At 53.8% G+C, this 15,667-nt stretch overlaps 5 protein-coding genes across 5 annotated transcripts; 3 read left to right on the forward strand and 2 right to left on the reverse strand.

The window, feature by feature from the left end:
* Positions 1 to 15: 15 nt before the first annotated feature.
* On the reverse strand, positions 16 to 1,724 carry ACET3X_005003 (uncharacterized protein; the record flags this gene model as incomplete). Its single annotated transcript, XM_069451160.1, has 3 exons — positions 16 to 980; positions 1,032 to 1,320; positions 1,371 to 1,724. 3 exons carry the CDS (start codon positions 1,722 to 1,724, stop codon positions 16 to 18), a joined length of 1,608 nt encoding a protein of 535 aa, XP_069307047.1.
* Positions 1,725 to 3,008: 1,284 nt separating this feature from the next.
* Positions 3,009 to 7,290, forward strand: ACET3X_005004 (uncharacterized protein; the record flags this gene model as incomplete). The annotated part of the gene is made up of 3 exons (XM_069451162.1): positions 3,009 to 4,080; positions 5,044 to 5,067; positions 5,162 to 7,290. 3 exons carry the CDS (start codon positions 3,009 to 3,011, stop codon positions 7,288 to 7,290), a joined length of 3,225 nt encoding a protein of 1,074 aa, XP_069307048.1.
* Positions 7,291 to 7,971: 681 nt separating this feature from the next.
* Positions 7,972 to 9,443, forward strand: ACET3X_005005 (uncharacterized protein; the record flags this gene model as incomplete). Its single annotated transcript, XM_069451163.1, has 4 exons — positions 7,972 to 8,017; positions 8,064 to 8,639; positions 8,688 to 9,086; positions 9,157 to 9,443. The coding sequence occupies 4 exons, from the start codon at positions 7,972 to 7,974 to the stop codon at positions 9,441 to 9,443; spliced, it is 1,308 nt and encodes a 435-aa protein (XP_069307049.1).
* Positions 9,444 to 11,774: 2,331 nt separating this feature from the next.
* ACET3X_005006 (uncharacterized protein) lies at positions 11,775 to 12,337 on the forward strand (the record flags this gene model as incomplete). Its single annotated transcript, XM_069451164.1, has 3 exons — positions 11,775 to 11,985; positions 12,148 to 12,256; positions 12,310 to 12,337. 3 exons carry the CDS (start codon positions 11,775 to 11,777, stop codon positions 12,335 to 12,337), a joined length of 348 nt encoding a protein of 115 aa, XP_069307050.1.
* A 762-nt stretch (positions 12,338 to 13,099) lies between these two features.
* On the reverse strand, positions 13,100 to 15,469 carry ACET3X_005007 (uncharacterized protein). The gene is made up of 4 exons (XM_069451165.1): positions 14,542 to 15,469; positions 13,969 to 14,476; positions 13,522 to 13,915; positions 13,100 to 13,459 (listed from the first exon to the last, which is right to left on the reverse strand). The coding sequence occupies exons 1-4, from the start codon at positions 15,055 to 15,057 to the stop codon at positions 13,411 to 13,413; spliced, it is 1,467 nt and encodes a 488-aa protein (XP_069307051.1). The 5' UTR covers positions 15,058 to 15,469; the 3' UTR covers positions 13,100 to 13,410.
* Between the last annotated feature and the right edge of the window lie 198 nt (positions 15,470 to 15,667).

A 15,667-nucleotide genomic window follows, 5' to 3' on the forward strand; every position in this document is an offset into this window, starting at 1 on the left:
ATAACGACATATCTTCTAGTAAACGTAGCGGAAGTTGGGATTCTCCTTGTCCGTCAAATCATCAAATCCGTGAGCGTTGTTGATTTCTGTGCCAAACTCACGGTCCTTCTTCTTGTTGCGGAGCGTGAGGTTGAACCTCAGGAAGGCAATGACACAGAGTAGCGCAGAGTAGCATCCAAGATGGATAGAGAGCGACTTGAGGTAGCGTGGGTCTCCATCAAAGAAGACCTTGGGACCGATGGCGTTGCCGGCACACCAGGCGAAGAAGTTCATGGTGATACAGACAGACTTCTTGGTCTGGCCTCCGACGTTACGCGTCAGCATGGACATGCCGAGACCCTGGGCAGCCCAGAAGGTGAAGATGATCCAATAACTGATGAGCAGACCAGCTTTGGTGGCGTTGTTGGTGTTCTTGACAGTCATGATGACGATTGTGCCGGTAAAAGCTGGGATCATGAAAACGGCCATGGTCAATAGGTTCTGCTTCGTCTTCTTGACCATCCAGGCAGAGCCCATGAGTGTGGCAATGATGACTACACCAAGAACCATGGCGAGCAGTTGGACCTGGAGGACATCGAAACCGAGATCCTTGATGATGATGTTGTAGAAGGCGCCAAGCCCAGAAGTGGGGAGGGTGGTGAAGACCTGAATACCCATGTAGCAGTAGGTCTGGGGATCGAGGAGAGCCTCCTTGAACTGGTAGGCGCGGAACTTCTTGTTTTGAAGACCGGTCTGGTTAGAGCGAACACGCTCAACCATAAGCTTCTTGTCTTCTTCAGACCAGCACTTGGCGCGCATAGGGCTGTCAGGAAGTCTGAAAATGACCCAGAGTCCCCAGAGGAAAGAGATGCAACCGTAACAGATGAAGATAGCTTGCCATGACCTAATCGGTGCGTTTCCGGGGTTCGACTTGAAGCTGGGGTGTCTGATAGTGGAGAAGGCGTATGCGAGAAGACCACCAACAATCTGTTGGGCACCGTCTAGAGTAAGAGATTAGCCGCTGTTCATGATCTCGACTGTGTTTCACTCACTCATCATGTACCAGTAGGTGACAATCTGAGCCTGCTCCTCACGCTTGTACCAGAGACCAGTCATGATCAAGAAAGCGGGTTGGCAGACGGCCTCGAAGATACCAAGGAGTGTTCGGACAGCAACGAGCGCAGGGAAGCTGAAGCAGAGGGCGTGGCAGGCAAGTACGGTACTCCATGCGAGGATGTTGAAACCAAGGTATTTTGCGACTGGTACTCGTTGGAGGATCCAGTTGGTTGGGTATTCGACGACAAGCACAGCGAGGTAGATACAGGTGGTGAGCCACCCAAACTGTCACGAGTCAGTACAAGTTGCTAGTGCCCACAGACTTTGCAACTCACAGTATCCTTGGAAAGAAGGCCAGGAACATCGTCACGGATACCCATGATTGAGGTGGCGGACATGGTACCCTTATCCAGCGATTGCAAAAAGTACGTGATGACCATGATGGGCAGTACACGCCTATCGATCATCTTCTTCAACCGCTTGTTCTCCTCTTCGGAGACGAAGACTTCACCAGCGGCTGCGTATTTGGCAACTTCCTTGTCGATACGGTTATAGTCGGCATGCTCGCCCTTTTCGTCTCCAATGGAGAGGACACGCTCGACCTGGGTGATGTCCTTCTTGTCGTTGGAGTGACGACCAGTCTCGGGTGCGTTGTGCACGCCATCGGCACTGGCTCTGGCGGTGGCCATGTTGCAAAATAGGCTTCCGAAAATCTGACAGCGGAAGAGAATGAGGGCCAGAAAGAAAGACCCCAGGACTCGCAGTGAGCTGGTAAACAGTGGAAGAGCGGTCGAGTTGATATTTCTACCCGATTTTTAGATTATCTGTCCAAGCGTTCCCCGGTCTCCAGCTACCCCATGCTGGCAGGCTCCTCCGCAAATCCTGGGATAGCAACCTGCACCTCAACGTCTAGCCGACGTCGACGAGTCGTGGTTATCTCCTTTCTCCCCGTCTCCGTGCCCCGGTTTGACGTAGGATAGTGGACATGCGTGTTGCAAGCGCGACCCTGTGGGCGCCAATGCCGCATGTTGAGCCGCTAGCCTCTGGGGTTCGCCAACCCCGCCACGGTGCCATCCACACAGCTTGTGGAGTCTTGTGGAGTGCTTGTACAGGATCAAGCAGTGTGGAGAGTGCCACGACTTGGCAATGGTCCAAGGTTGGTAAAACATCGGCATAGATGATGCCGAGCCGCGCCTCGGGCGTGCGAGGGAATGCATGTGATGGGCCAGGTTCGTGCCAGTGGCATGCGAAGCTTTGTTCCCTGGCATGCGGCGGCTGGTGGAAGATTTCGTCCGCCTGCATTGTTGGTGGCGGTTCTCCTTCCTAGGAAGAGTCGAGTCGAGTCAGGCGGCCAAGCTCCTTCCCGGCGGTTCTCCTTCCCACCACAGTGCCTTCCGGCTCTCCAAGACAGAAGCGATTGGTGACCCTTGACGTCGGTGCTATCGGCATAGTCTTTTACGAGCGTCGGCGTAATGCAGTGCGAATGCGGCAGAGATCCCATTTTGGGATCTTAGCAGTCGACTTGGGCGTTTGGCCAGTGGGCGTCAGAGGCCCTTGGTGTTGATGCTTGACACGAGGAAAGAGCCGCGTCTTCCAAGAACCCATCTGCTGGAGCAACACCACGTGTGCCCAGCTCCCAGTCGGGGTAGAGATGGACGAGTCGGTGCAACAGGGCACGAGATCTGGATGGAATCTGGCAGCGACATGCATCACAGATGCGATAGATGCGGTTGAGGACCCTGAGAATACCCCAGTTTTTGCTCCCCGCTCTGTATGGGTTGAGCTCTACCGACGCGTGTGACCGGCGGGCTCTATCTACTACCCGCTTGGCAGACTACGCGTGTAATAATATCTGGTCGCTCTGATACCTGGCTCCTTTGACTCTCGTCTGTCTTGCTCTCAATCTCAATTGCTTGCGACAAGCCCACCAGACATCCGCAGCAGACGCGACAAGTCACAAGAACACCTCCACCATGTCTACACTCACAGTTCACGGCCTGACCAAAGCCCAAATAGACGAGAAGATCCTCCTCCTAACACACAACCTGATCAACATTCACGACACAACCGGCGAGTTCCTCTTGAAACTCGACGATGGCCGCGTCATCGACACAAAAGGCTGGGACGGCTGGGAGTGGACACACGGCATTGGTCTCTATGGGCTGTGGCACTACTACACGCTGACGGGCAGCACGGCGACCATGGACATTATGAAGGGCTGGTTCGAGAAGCAGCTCAGCAAGGGCACAACCAAGAACATCAACACGATGAGCCCATTCCTCACACTGGCGTATCTGTACGAAGAGACGGGAAACAAGACGTTTGTGCCGTGGTTGGACACGTGGGCCGAGTGGGTGATGCATGGGCTGCCCCGCACAAAGTTTGGCGGGTTCCAGCACGAGACATACAACTCATTCAACAAGGATGAACTATGGGACGACACGCTTATGATGAGCGCACTGCCTCTTGCAAAGATTGGTCTTACGCTCAACCGGCCAGAGTACGTAGAGGAGGCAAAGCGGCAATTCATCTTGCACTGCCAGTACCTCTGCGACACATCGACTGGCCTGTTCTTCCATGGCTGGAAGTGGGAGGACAAGGGTGGATTGGAGGTGGGCCACAACTTTGCGCGAGCACGATGGGCGCGTGGTAACTCGTGGTTGACGATTGCGATTCCGGATTTCATCGAGTTGCTTGATCTCAAGGAGACTGACCCGCTCCGTCAGTTCCTCATTGGCATCCTTGAGTCGCAATGCCAAGCACTGCTCAAGCTGCAAGGCGAGAACGGTATGTGGCGCACACTTCTCGACATTCCGGTCTCAGAGGGCAGCTACGAAGAGGCGTCGGCCACGGCAGGTTTCGCATATGGCATGCTCAAGGCGTGCCGGAAACGCTACATTAGCGGAGACGTATACCTACAGAGCGCAGTCAAGGCGATCAAGGCCGTCATGGGCTGCGTCAGCGCCGAGGGTGAGCTGGAGCAGACGAGTTTTGGAACTGGCATGGGACACGATTTGCAGCATTACAAGGACATTGCCATCACCAGTATGCCATATGGCCAGGCCATGGCTATCATGGCGCTGGGAGAGTTTATGAGGACTTTTATCTAAGAGATGGTTATATGAATACACGTATCACACGATGAATGAATGACTGTACACCAGCACTGCTATGCAAGGGCGCGTGTGTTGTGGTGACTGATGTGGTTGCTTCCGATCTGGCTGTGGGAAGCGTCTCTCACTTGGCGCCAACGTATCCTCTCCAGGACCTTGTGATGCCTCTGTTGTAGACGGTCTCTTTGGGCGTGTCTCGAAGACTTGGACGGATGGTGTTGCTGGAGTTCTAGTCTAGAGAATGAATATGTTCAGAGTTCAAAGTCTCGCGTCGGATCGGAAGGAACGGGCGTTGTCTCGCAAGGCAGGTGTATGGCCGGAAAAGACGGAAGCCCTTGGACGAGGGAGTCGGAGGGACTGCGGAGCTGCAGTGGTACGGCGCGCGCAAAGCAGCTATGGAATGTTAGCAACTGGTGAGGCTGTACAAGGCTGCGCGAAGCTGCGGCTGCTGCTTTGGAGCCCGCGAAACGGGACGCCGCGACGGGCGTCGTGGGTGTGTTTCTATCCTTGGCACAGACAGACCGTGGCAGCGCGAGAGCAGAGGTTTCTAGAAGCAAACTGGGCGAGCAATTGCGCGTAGCTGGCGGAGACAGGCAGGCAGATGCACAAGTCGCGATTGTTCTGCCCCTCGCTACTAGGCGTTGCCGGGGAAGGCGCGTTTGGCGGTGAGACGCAATTGGAACGACAGCCCCACCCTGATTGGCTCCGCCGCGGCCTTCTCTGCAGTTCTGCCGCTCTGTCTAGAAGATTCTCGAGCTCCACCAAAGGCTATATCAGCCCCAAACTCGACGCTTCCCACTACTTTTTCTTCATCGAATTGCTTCTCTGCCACTTCACCTCATAGACAGCCACGTCTTGTAATCTGCTCTTTTCCACGCGTTACCCAAGAGCCCAGCAGTCGAACTACCCCGCCCTAACTGTACGTCTTCCCCACACTCACTCTCAGCCTAGTCGGCTGCACTGCACCGGGGCACCCATTGCGAGCGAGCTCTGACTCTTCCCTCTCCCAATAGTCTACTCCCACACGACCGCCACCATGTCTGGGGAGACCTTCGAGTTCCAGGCTGAGATCTCTCAGCTGCTCGGCCTCATCATCAACACCGTCTACTCAAACAAGGAGATCTTCCTGCGAGAACTCATCTCCAACGCCTCCGACGCCCTCGACAAGATCCGATATGAAGCCCTCTCAGACCCAAGCAAGCTCGACAGCGGCAAGGACCTCCGCATCGACATCATCCCCAACAAGGAGGCCAAGACCCTCACCATCCAAGATAGCGGTATCGGTATGACAAAGGCCGACCTCATCAACAACCTGGGTACCATTGCCCGCTCAGGCACAAAGCAGTTCATGGAGGCTCTGTCAGCCGGTGCCGACATCTCCATGATTGGCCAGTTCGGTGTTGGTTTCTACTCTGCATACCTCGTCGCCGACCGCGTCACCGTCGTCTCAAAGAACAACGACGATGAGCAGTACGTCTGGGAGTCCAGCGCTGGCGGTACCTTCAAGATCACCGAGGACACCGAGGGCGAGCAGATCGGCCGCGGTACCAAGATCATCCTCCACCTCAAGGATGAGCAGATGGACTACCTCAACGAGTCCAAGATCAAGGAGGTCGTCAAGAAGCACTCCGAGTTCATCTCATACCCCATCTACCTTCACGTCCTGAAGGAGACCGAGAAGGAGGTCGAGGATGAGGACGCCGCCGAGGAGACCACCGAGGGCGACGAGAAGAAGCCCAAGGTTGAGGAGGTCGACGACGACGAGGAGAAGAAGGAGAAGAAGACCAAGAAGGTCAAGGAGTCCAAGATCGAGGAGGAGGAGCTCAACAAGCAGAAGCCCATCTGGACTCGCAACCCTCAAGACATCACCACCGAGGAGTACGCGTCATTCTACAAGTCCCTCTCCAACGACTGGGAGGACCACCTTGCCGTCAAGCACTTCTCCGTTGAGGGTCAGCTCGAGTTCCGTGCCATCCTCTTCGTTCCCAAGCGCGCTCCCTTCGACCTGTTCGAGACCAAGAAGACCAAGAACAACATCAAGCTCTACGTCCGCCGTGTCTTCATCACCGACGATGCTACTGATCTGATCCCCGAGTGGCTCAGCTTCGTCAAGGGTGTCGTCGACTCGGAGGACCTTCCCCTCAACCTGTCTCGTGAGACCCTCCAGCAGAACAAGATCATGAAGGTCATCCGCAAGAACATTGTCAAGAAGACCCTCGAGCTCTTCAACGAGATCGCCGAGGACCGTGAGCAGTTCGACAAGTTCTACTCTGCCTTTGGCAAGAACATCAAGCTTGGTATCCACGAGGACTCGCAGAACCGCGCTTCCCTCGCCAAGCTCCTCCGCTTCAACTCCACCAAGTCCGGCGAGGAGCAGACCTCCCTTACCGACTACGTCACTCGCATGCCCGAGCACCAGAAGCAGATGTACTACATCACTGGCGAGTCGCTCAAGGCTGTCCAGAAGTCGCCCTTCCTTGACACCCTCAAGGACAAGGGCTTCGAGGTTCTCTTCCTCGTTGACCCCATTGACGAGTACGCCATGACTCAGCTCAAGGAGTTTGACGGCAAGAAGCTTGTCGACATCACCAAGGACTTTGAGCTCGAGGAATCCGAGGAGGAGAAGAAGGAGCGCGAGGCCGAGGAGAAGGAGTTTGAGGGTCTTGCCAAGAGCCTCAAGACTGTCCTCGGTGACAGGGTCGAGAAGGTTGTCGTTTCACACAAGCTTGTCGGCTCACCTTGCGCTATCCGTACCGGCCAATTCGGTTGGTCAGCCAACATGGAGCGTATCATGAAGGCCCAGGCTCTCCGTGACACCTCCATGAGCTCGTACATGTCTTCCAAGAAGACGTTCGAGATCTCGCCCAAGTCTGCCATCATCAAGGAGCTCAAGCGCAAGGTTGAGGCTGATGGTGAGGATGACCGCACCGTCAAGTCCATCACCCTGCTTCTCTTCGAGACCTCGCTGCTTGTCTCTGGTTTCACCATTGACGAGCCTGTTCAGTACGCTGAGCGCATCCACAAGCTCGTCTCTCTCGGCCTGAACGTCGACGAGGAGGTCGAGACCGAGCAAGAGAAGACTGATGCCTCTGCCGAGGCACCAGCAGCGGCTGGTGAGAGCGCCATGGAGGAGGTCGACTAAGCGCGTCGCCCATCTTGACTGCTTTCGAAAAGTTTGGTCGGCGCTCTGATATCCCTTTCATGTGTCATGGCTTTCTTTCACTTTCTACACCTCACTTGCATGATGGACGGAGCTTAATCTTCCATGGCGTCTTAGAGTGGTGGTACTTTATGCATCACGAGTAATGGATATCCCGAAATGTATCTTAGGTAGACTTGCCTCTGGGTAGTTTTCATGAATGATGAAATGTTCAAAACAATGTTTGACCTCGGTTGTTTGCTTTTGTTTTGCTTCTCTAGTGGCGTCTTGGCTGACATGCGACAGCTGCTATCCATTCTCAGTACCAGGGTTGCTCGAATTCGTTTCATTGCTAGTACCAAGTTCGCGCACCTTGGTGTGATAGGCGCCAGTTGTTGGGTGTCTTGATCGATCTAACAACGTCAGGGTCCAGGGCCGCCCATGCAACGGTGATCGTCCCGTGTCCGAAAAACAGGATCTCCGCAGGCTGGGCCACGTTCGTACCTCCACAGCAGCAAGGATGCGAAGGGTCCATGACGTATGAGGGAGCGCGTTTATGATGTCTAGAACAACGATTTCCTGGTACAAGAGCTGGGCTACCAAACCCCGTCCACGCCCGCTGCTGTCATTGCGATACTTGATAATCCAGCCTCGTCTTCCTGAAGCGCACATTGCTATCCCAACATGTCAGCCGTAGACCAGCTCAAGCAGCAGAATGCTGCACTCCAATGTAAGCTAGTATTATCTTGTGAAGGGCATGGGCTAATCTGTCTCAGCGAGTGTTGGAAACATTTCCAAAATGGCCGGATCAACCGCAAAGACCCCAGCCAAAACAGCAACATCGGCTGCCAAAGCCACTCCAGTGAAGAAGCCCGTCGCGACAGCTACGGACACTGCAGGGTCGGCCGCTGCACCCGTAAAGAAGATGCCGAGGAAGCTGAATTCAGCAAGCGCATCTGCTTCGACTCCAGCCACGACTTCAGCGCCCGCAAAGAAGCCAGTGACCGCTGCTTCAGCGAGCAAGCCTGCGTCTACTATTACACCTGTTAAGAAAACACCCGTCACTGCTGGCAAGACACCGATCAGTGAAGCTTCAAAGCCAGCACGACAACGTACACCTCTCGGCACAACCAAGCCACTGCCAGTGCGTAAGAACCCGGTTACAGGTGCAGCGCAATCTCAGCCTGCAAGCGCTGTCAGTAAGACAACTAGCACCACACCAGTAAAGAAGACCACAACTGCTGCGTCCTCTACTGCAGCAAAGGCTACCCCCACAAAGGCTACCCCCGTTAAGAGGACGCCGGCCAAAGTGAACCCAGACGGTACGGCCCCTACCAAAACAAACCCTGATGGTACTTACCCAACCCCTCTCTCCGTGATAAAAGCTCATCCCGCTCCAGGCCAACTTACTCCTCAGTCCACGCTAGCCACGAAGAAGCAACCCGGCATTGTTGGCAAGGGTGTCAATACCGCCACAGGCACTCTGAACAAGACTGTTGGTACGACGACTGGAGGTCTCAACACCATCACCGACTCTGCAACCACGGGTGTAAACAGCACAGTCAATGGCGTGACTGGATACGCTGGCAAGGGACTGGACAAGCTGCCCGGTGGTGTAGGAAAGCCAGTCAAGCATGTAACGGACAATGTGGGCAAGACGGCTACAGGCGTGGTCGACAATGCGTACTATACCGTTGGCTCAGCCACCAAGGGCGTGCAAGGTACTGTTAGCAAGACCACTGGTGCCCTTGGAAGGGGCGACGTCAAGGGTACTGTCGCTGGTGCGACGAGTGGAGTTGGTACGCTCACCCTCCTCTATCTCAATCCCCAGGCATGAAGTATATGAAGCTCTACTGACACCTTGTCTAGGAAACACTGTGACGGGAGTAGGCAAGGGAGTAGGAAACACGCTAGGCGATGGCCTCGCTGGTCTCGGGAGCACAGTCGGCGGTCCCGTCGGCGGCGTAGTTGGAAACGTAGGCAAAGGTGCTAGCAACGCCGTCGGCGGCATCACCAGCGGAGTTGGTGACGGCGTTAGCAAGCTTGGAAAGGGCGATGTTATTGGCGGCGTCGGAAGCACGCTTGGTGGTGTTGGAAAGGGCGTTGGCGGTCTTCTTGGAGGCATCACAGGCTATGGAGAGGACAAGGAGAAATGAAGGTTCAAGGTCCAGAGGTGGTTAGATAGTGTGCAAGAGGGTGAGGAAGAGGACGGGGAGCAGACGAAGACCGAGGAAGACGTCGGGAAAGACGAGCTACACGACTCTGTGCTGGAAATGGGAGAAGCGGATGTGCATGCCCATGTTGAGGATATGGATTTGGAGCATGCACACGTCGGAGAGGATGTCCAGGAAACCTGATATAGCGTATGTACACCTATGCAAGTTGTTATTGCCTCGCCAGTAGCTTACCATGGCCGCGTGCACGTACACATCCATGTAAGATGTCGCTACGATCAACATCCAAGAGTTGGCAGGTTAAGGATAGGTCGCGCTCAGCCATTCCTTCAATGTCTCACAACACACAACACCACCGTGCCTAGCACACATATTCTCACTCTAAGAATAAAACACCACCGGTAAAACGGTTATGCAACACTACGCGGCCCCTTGTCACTTGAGGGATGGCTTACGAGCCTGCCGCTGATCATCTGGAGAATTAACGCCGAATCGCTCCTTCTACGGTAATCTGCGTGAGAGCTTACCATGATAACATATCACGCTTGCATGGTCGTGATAAAGCTTACTGGTGTTTGGGCGTTGTATGCTTGGCTCACTAGAAGCGGGCCGTTATTTTTCTTGAAGCTAGATGCCGGTGTGAGGTGGCTGGTGTTGGTGTTGATGGCGTCAGCACGTGTCGAGAAACTCCGAGGAGATGATGGTTGTTTCGCTGTTGTTGGGCTAGACTAGTGTCCCATGAAGTTGCATCTTGCGCTTTATGCTTCATGCTCATATGTTTGATCCATATACGACTTGATCTCTAACTTTCGATAGCATCAATACAGTACTGAAGATGTATTGCTCACATGTAGAGCGGTCCTGCCTGCCGAATTCTTCCTTCCGCGTGCACATCATGTCGTTCCATGGATGCATTGTCTAATCTTGCGCGCCCTATGCACCTAGTCTCTTCAACAAGCCACATGGTCATCAACCATTGTTTGATCCTTTAACCGTTACTTTCACCTCTTTACAAATACTCCGGCTCGGCAGCCTGCGCCTCCCCTGCGTCGTAACCCCAAGTACCACGCCGAGGATTGCCGTGCTTCTCGTGTTTTCAAATATGCTCGATTGGCGCAATGGACATTCGGGGTTTGCGCCGGCCGCGGTAGAAATAGGTTCCTGTCGCCCGGTCCGATGATGTTCCCGTCACGAGCCAGGGAAGCGCCTTGTGAAAAAACGTTTGTTTGTTACAAGGCGACATGAAAAAAGGTTGAAGTATGATCATCTTACTAGAACGGATGACTCGCGTCAATTTTGCAGGGTGTACAAGCCTCAAGGCTTAGTATGTTCTGAAACACGTCTGCGAAGCTTGTTTGATGGGTGATGCTGGATCGTCGCTTCTGTCAGCTCTCGCACATGCTTTCCGACAAGACATTGTACTCCTTGGCCTCTAGCTTGCACTTCGTATCGTCTCACTCCGGTCCCTTGAAGGTTTCGTGTCCCAAGCACAAGAGGGCCTATTCCATCGAATAAGGCGTCAGACGGCATCACACCATACGGCACGTACATACCCCATCCCTGGCCCGTTGGATTACTATGCTCGTCGACACCAGGCTTTCTTGTTTCAAGCAACCCTTTTCGCGGAGATTCAAGCCACATGTTCGGATGCACTACCGGTAGGTGGCCGAAGCGTTGACGCTAACTCCCCCATAGACCAATTCAGGGATCAATTCACCCACTTTCACGAGCAACGTGGAGGAAGTGTGGCAGGACTAGGTAGAAGTCCCGGCACCATTTCACTCACTGGAACAACAATGCAGGCGCGAAGTCGTACCACAGCCCTTTTCCGAGCTTGTCACGCGTCCAAGACTATTGGCCTGCCCGACGTGGCCCGCCATCAATGCAGCGAATCTGGGTGAGGCTGTGCCTGGACCAAGATCGCCGCAGGGTATGATATTCACTCTCACCTAGCAATTTGCCGAGACCTAGCGCAACAGGCGGATACAAGGGTACGCAAACGCTGTTACCCTGTCTCCTGCTCACTTCGCGCTTGGTATAAAGGCTCATAAGAAACTCAGCTGCCCTCAACTGCACGTGGCTGACGAGACAATTATACCAAGACGCTGACCTCAGGTACCATTGGAGGGTTTCCTGATACCGGGTGCGTCGCTTAACATGGACATACGAGAGTGAACGCGCTAACGAGGGTCTAGATCTCAGTGACAGACTACATATCACGACCCAAAGCAGACTGTCACTATATCGTGAGATTCCGCCCCGCGTGTGTTGAATCCCCTCGTTCTCCACGCCTCAACCCCAGATATCAGAACCATGCTCTTCAAGCGCAATCTACTTCTCTCATTCGTGGGTCTTACTAGCGTCATCGCCGCTCCAACGAATCCTGAAGATCTCGAGTGCCGCTGCCTCGCCTTCTCCACAAGTGCCGCACCTACGCTCTGCTCGTACCAGGAACTACTCGTACTAGACTGGGACACAGCCTACTCGCTCGCAACCGTCAACGATCTCAAGATACAATTTGCTAGTAAGGAAGCCATGACCAGAGTTCTTGCACTTCCCACGCCTGTGCCTACTAGTATCCTCCTGAGCGTTCACGAGGGGCAAGTAGTGCCACTGGATCCGGCGAAAGAGGTGCAGAACGAGAACAGAATTGTCTGCGGACTCGGAGATTAGGCTGAGCACGTAGGTGATTATGAAGAGAGCATGGATGTAGAGGTACATTATGTCGGAATCGTGCTGGGGCTATTCATGTTGCTCGTCATCATCTACCTCATTGGGGACTATCTGTGGACTAGGTGAGCTACTGCAGTCTCTCCTTGAATGAAACACGCACTAACAGTTCTCATAGATATCTCTCTCGCGCAGGAAGCATTTAATTGGAAGGAGACGAACAGGCCTTGAGAGCCGAGTTCGAAACGTCGACAAACAACCTGACAATCGACTACCCCTGATCGAACCCGAAGATTGGACTACTTTATCCTACACTGTTCACGTCAAAGACCTTCATTGGAAGGCATCTCACGGTCGCAGTCCCCCAGGCGGGTTTCCCCCTGGGAGCAGCAGAGAATATAGCAAAGAGCTCGCCCGACCCGACCCGACTCCTACCTACCACTCCCAGCTATGAGTCCGGATAGGGATGTCTGCAGAGGCTCAGCATCCACACGGTCTTCGTCTAGATTTGCCTTTTACGTTGACAAGAGTCAATAAAGCATAGTACCCTTCTCAAGGCTTCTGTGGGGACTAGGCAGAGCATCCACACCCATGTGTGCTGCTGCAGAGGTGTGTTATCAGTCTGCCTGTTGTCTGCTTTCCGTCAAGGGCCAAGGGGATTACAATGCTAGACGATAGACGTCAAGGATTGCCATCAAGGGCAACCAGCGTCAGTGGCCAATGTGTGTGTGAGTGTTTCTCGCAAGAAAATTGGGAATGGATTATCCGTATCTTGAATGATTTGAAACATGTTCAAAGAAATCCTTGCTGCTCTACGTGCCCGTTGCTTGAAAGATGTAGCACTTGTCGATAGTTTGAGGAACGTATATTTGGTCAACGCCATCATCTACACACTGTGATCTTCCATCGCATAAGACTATACTGTTCAGTGTTTCGCCGCATGACTGCCTATTCAATACCAAAATCTATGGTCATGCATGATTATATATTCAGGCGTCAACAGCCCTATTACACTCCTTATATACATGTCTATACGCACTCATGATTGTCTTAGTATGTCCTCCTCTGTAAGCTTCCCTTCCCCTTTGCTATGCAAACAAAAACAAAAACACGCTAAATAGGGGGTATAATCGCTTTCACATGCTTGTTCCCGCGTATTACTCCGGAAGATGACAATGCATTGCTCCAACTCTTCTTGCATGTATGCACGTATACGCCAAACGAGGGTAAGGCCGTCTGACGAAGACGCTGATTATAGACGTATGCGTATGAGGAGCGCTCAAGTGGCGGACTCGGGGTAGCTGAGTTGGACTCTGGGTTCGTAAAGCCTGTTTTCACACGATTAGTCTCAGCTTCGAATAATATGCTCGATAGCGTAGGAGGAACTTGCATGAACGTCTCATAACGAACACCCCTCCTCTTCTCTCTATTCCGGTCTGTGCCCTCACCAACTCCGGCATATAGTTGTGGTTCCCAATCGACAACGTCTCTCCACCGCTTCATCAGCTTTCGCCAATAACACGCTTCAGCTGCCTGCGTCAGATATCTTTCTCTGAACACTTGCACCGAGTTGTCTGCAATGCGCTTTGCCTTTTCTGGGTGGTCTAGCAAGTCTTCCATAGCGGAGGAAAGGTCGGAAAAGTCGCGTTCAACTTCGACAAAGTTTTGGTTGGAACCGTTGGAACGGAAGAGGTAGTGGTGATGTTGTATCCACTGAAGTTTGTGCGAGACGATTACGGAGCGGCAGAGCTGGCGGTATTTCAGGGAGCCAGAGTAGGAACGACCTGTTGGGGACTGTTAGCACCGTTTAGTCTGATAACGGTAGAGACCATGTTACCTTCAGCGTGGGCAATAAACATGTAATTACACTGATCCACTGGGCCCAAGAATTGCTCCTTGAAATTTGGATCTGTCCACTTGAGTTGTCCAACATCGCTCCATGGTTTGCCCTTGGTAGCGTCGAGCAGCGCTCTCCGCAGTTTGGGCGCGAAAGTGATTTTGCCTCTCCAGACCAGCTTCTCAATCTTCTGATCCCATGGCTCGACGGTTTCCCGCTGTACCGCCTCTTGCGCAACCTCTTCCAGCGTACCCAGCGCAGGCATATCCCAGCTCCAGAATCCAAAGTCGGGTATCAACCACAGATTGTGGTCTTGGACGCGACGGGTGAGGGACCATATTGGCTTTGCGGGCTGCGCAGGGAGGTCTTCGACGGAGAAGACAAACTCAATATTTGGAATATCGGCGGTTGAGGGGGCAGCGAGAACGGCGCGATAGATGGCACTGAGAGTTGCAATGGCTTTTTGGCGGTTGACGTTATCCACCATGTGAGTTTCGAGGACGTAGAGCTGTGTCATGTGTCAGCATAGGCCCTGCATTGCCCAGATGATCGCCAAGACTGGACTAGACGTACCTGTCGGTCATAAATCATAGCCCTGACCATGCCTTTTGTGAGTTCAAAACTGTTGAGATCCGCCTGTGTCACCTTGCCCCAGCGATTCCTGACTTTGACCGCGCGCTCAATGTCCTCGTATTGCCCGGGAAAAGCGCTGTCGCACTGTGCCTCGTCCAGGCCATAGTTGTTCTTGTCCCGCGGATAGGTAAAAGTCCAAAGATTGTGCTGCTCCAATTCCGTTGCATTGGCCGCGAGAATGACTTGGTTGGAGGCGCAGTCCAGGCAAGTGTCGCATGAGAAGGTGGTGCTGAACTCGCACAGACAGCGGCCTGCGGGCATGTACTCCTTGACCAGCGGCGGCAGGGAGGGGTTCTGTGTGCGCGTGCCATAGAGGATGGTGCAGATGAGCAGGAAGAGCAGAGCGCATGCCGAGACGAAGAAGAAGGAGAGGACTTCTCCGCCGGTCGGACAGCGGCGACGGTACACAGTCTTGTCCTTCCGCTCCTCCACGATCCACATCTTCTTCATGAGCATGGGGGCTAGCCGAAACCGCGAGACGCGAAACCGAGACACGATGGGGCGAGAGCGTAGACGCGCAAACGTGGTCGGTCGCTGGTCTCTATATTATCGAGATTGGGAGGCTTCGAAGCGTGGATGGAGGCGACATGGATGGCGACACTACCTGATGGATATGTACAGGCAAAGGGGAACGCTAGGACGGGGCAGAGGGTGAAGGGCGAGCGGCGGTGCGGCTGGTCGAGGTAAAGGATCGAAGGCAAAGCCAAGCCCCGGGCGGAGGAAAGAAGAGGGGCAGCAATGTGACTGCCGGTGGGAGGGCTGACAAGACAAGAGTGCTTTCACAGTGGATTTGGCATGGTTCTTGACAAGACGGCTACCCCCATTGGAGATACGGTGAGGCGTTGCGGAGTGCAGTGGGCGGGAAATATAGGGTCAACGCCTGCATCGGACAGGGGTGCGCCATTGTTTGTCGCTTTTAAGCATCTCGGTTGTAACCGCAGCACAAAGTACGAGAATCGCATCCAGCGTGAGAATCCCATGCCTGGGCTGGGATGCATAGGCGAGCTTCACCTTTGCTGCGCAGCCTCAGGCGTCTCCATGCGCCTTGTTTGTACATCCAATTCTG

Source organism: Alternaria dauci, chromosome 4 (assembly GCF_042100115.1).
Source record: "Alternaria dauci strain A2016 chromosome 4, whole genome shotgun sequence".
In the NCBI taxonomy this organism is placed as follows: domain Eukaryota; kingdom Fungi; phylum Ascomycota; class Dothideomycetes; order Pleosporales; family Pleosporaceae; genus Alternaria; species Alternaria dauci.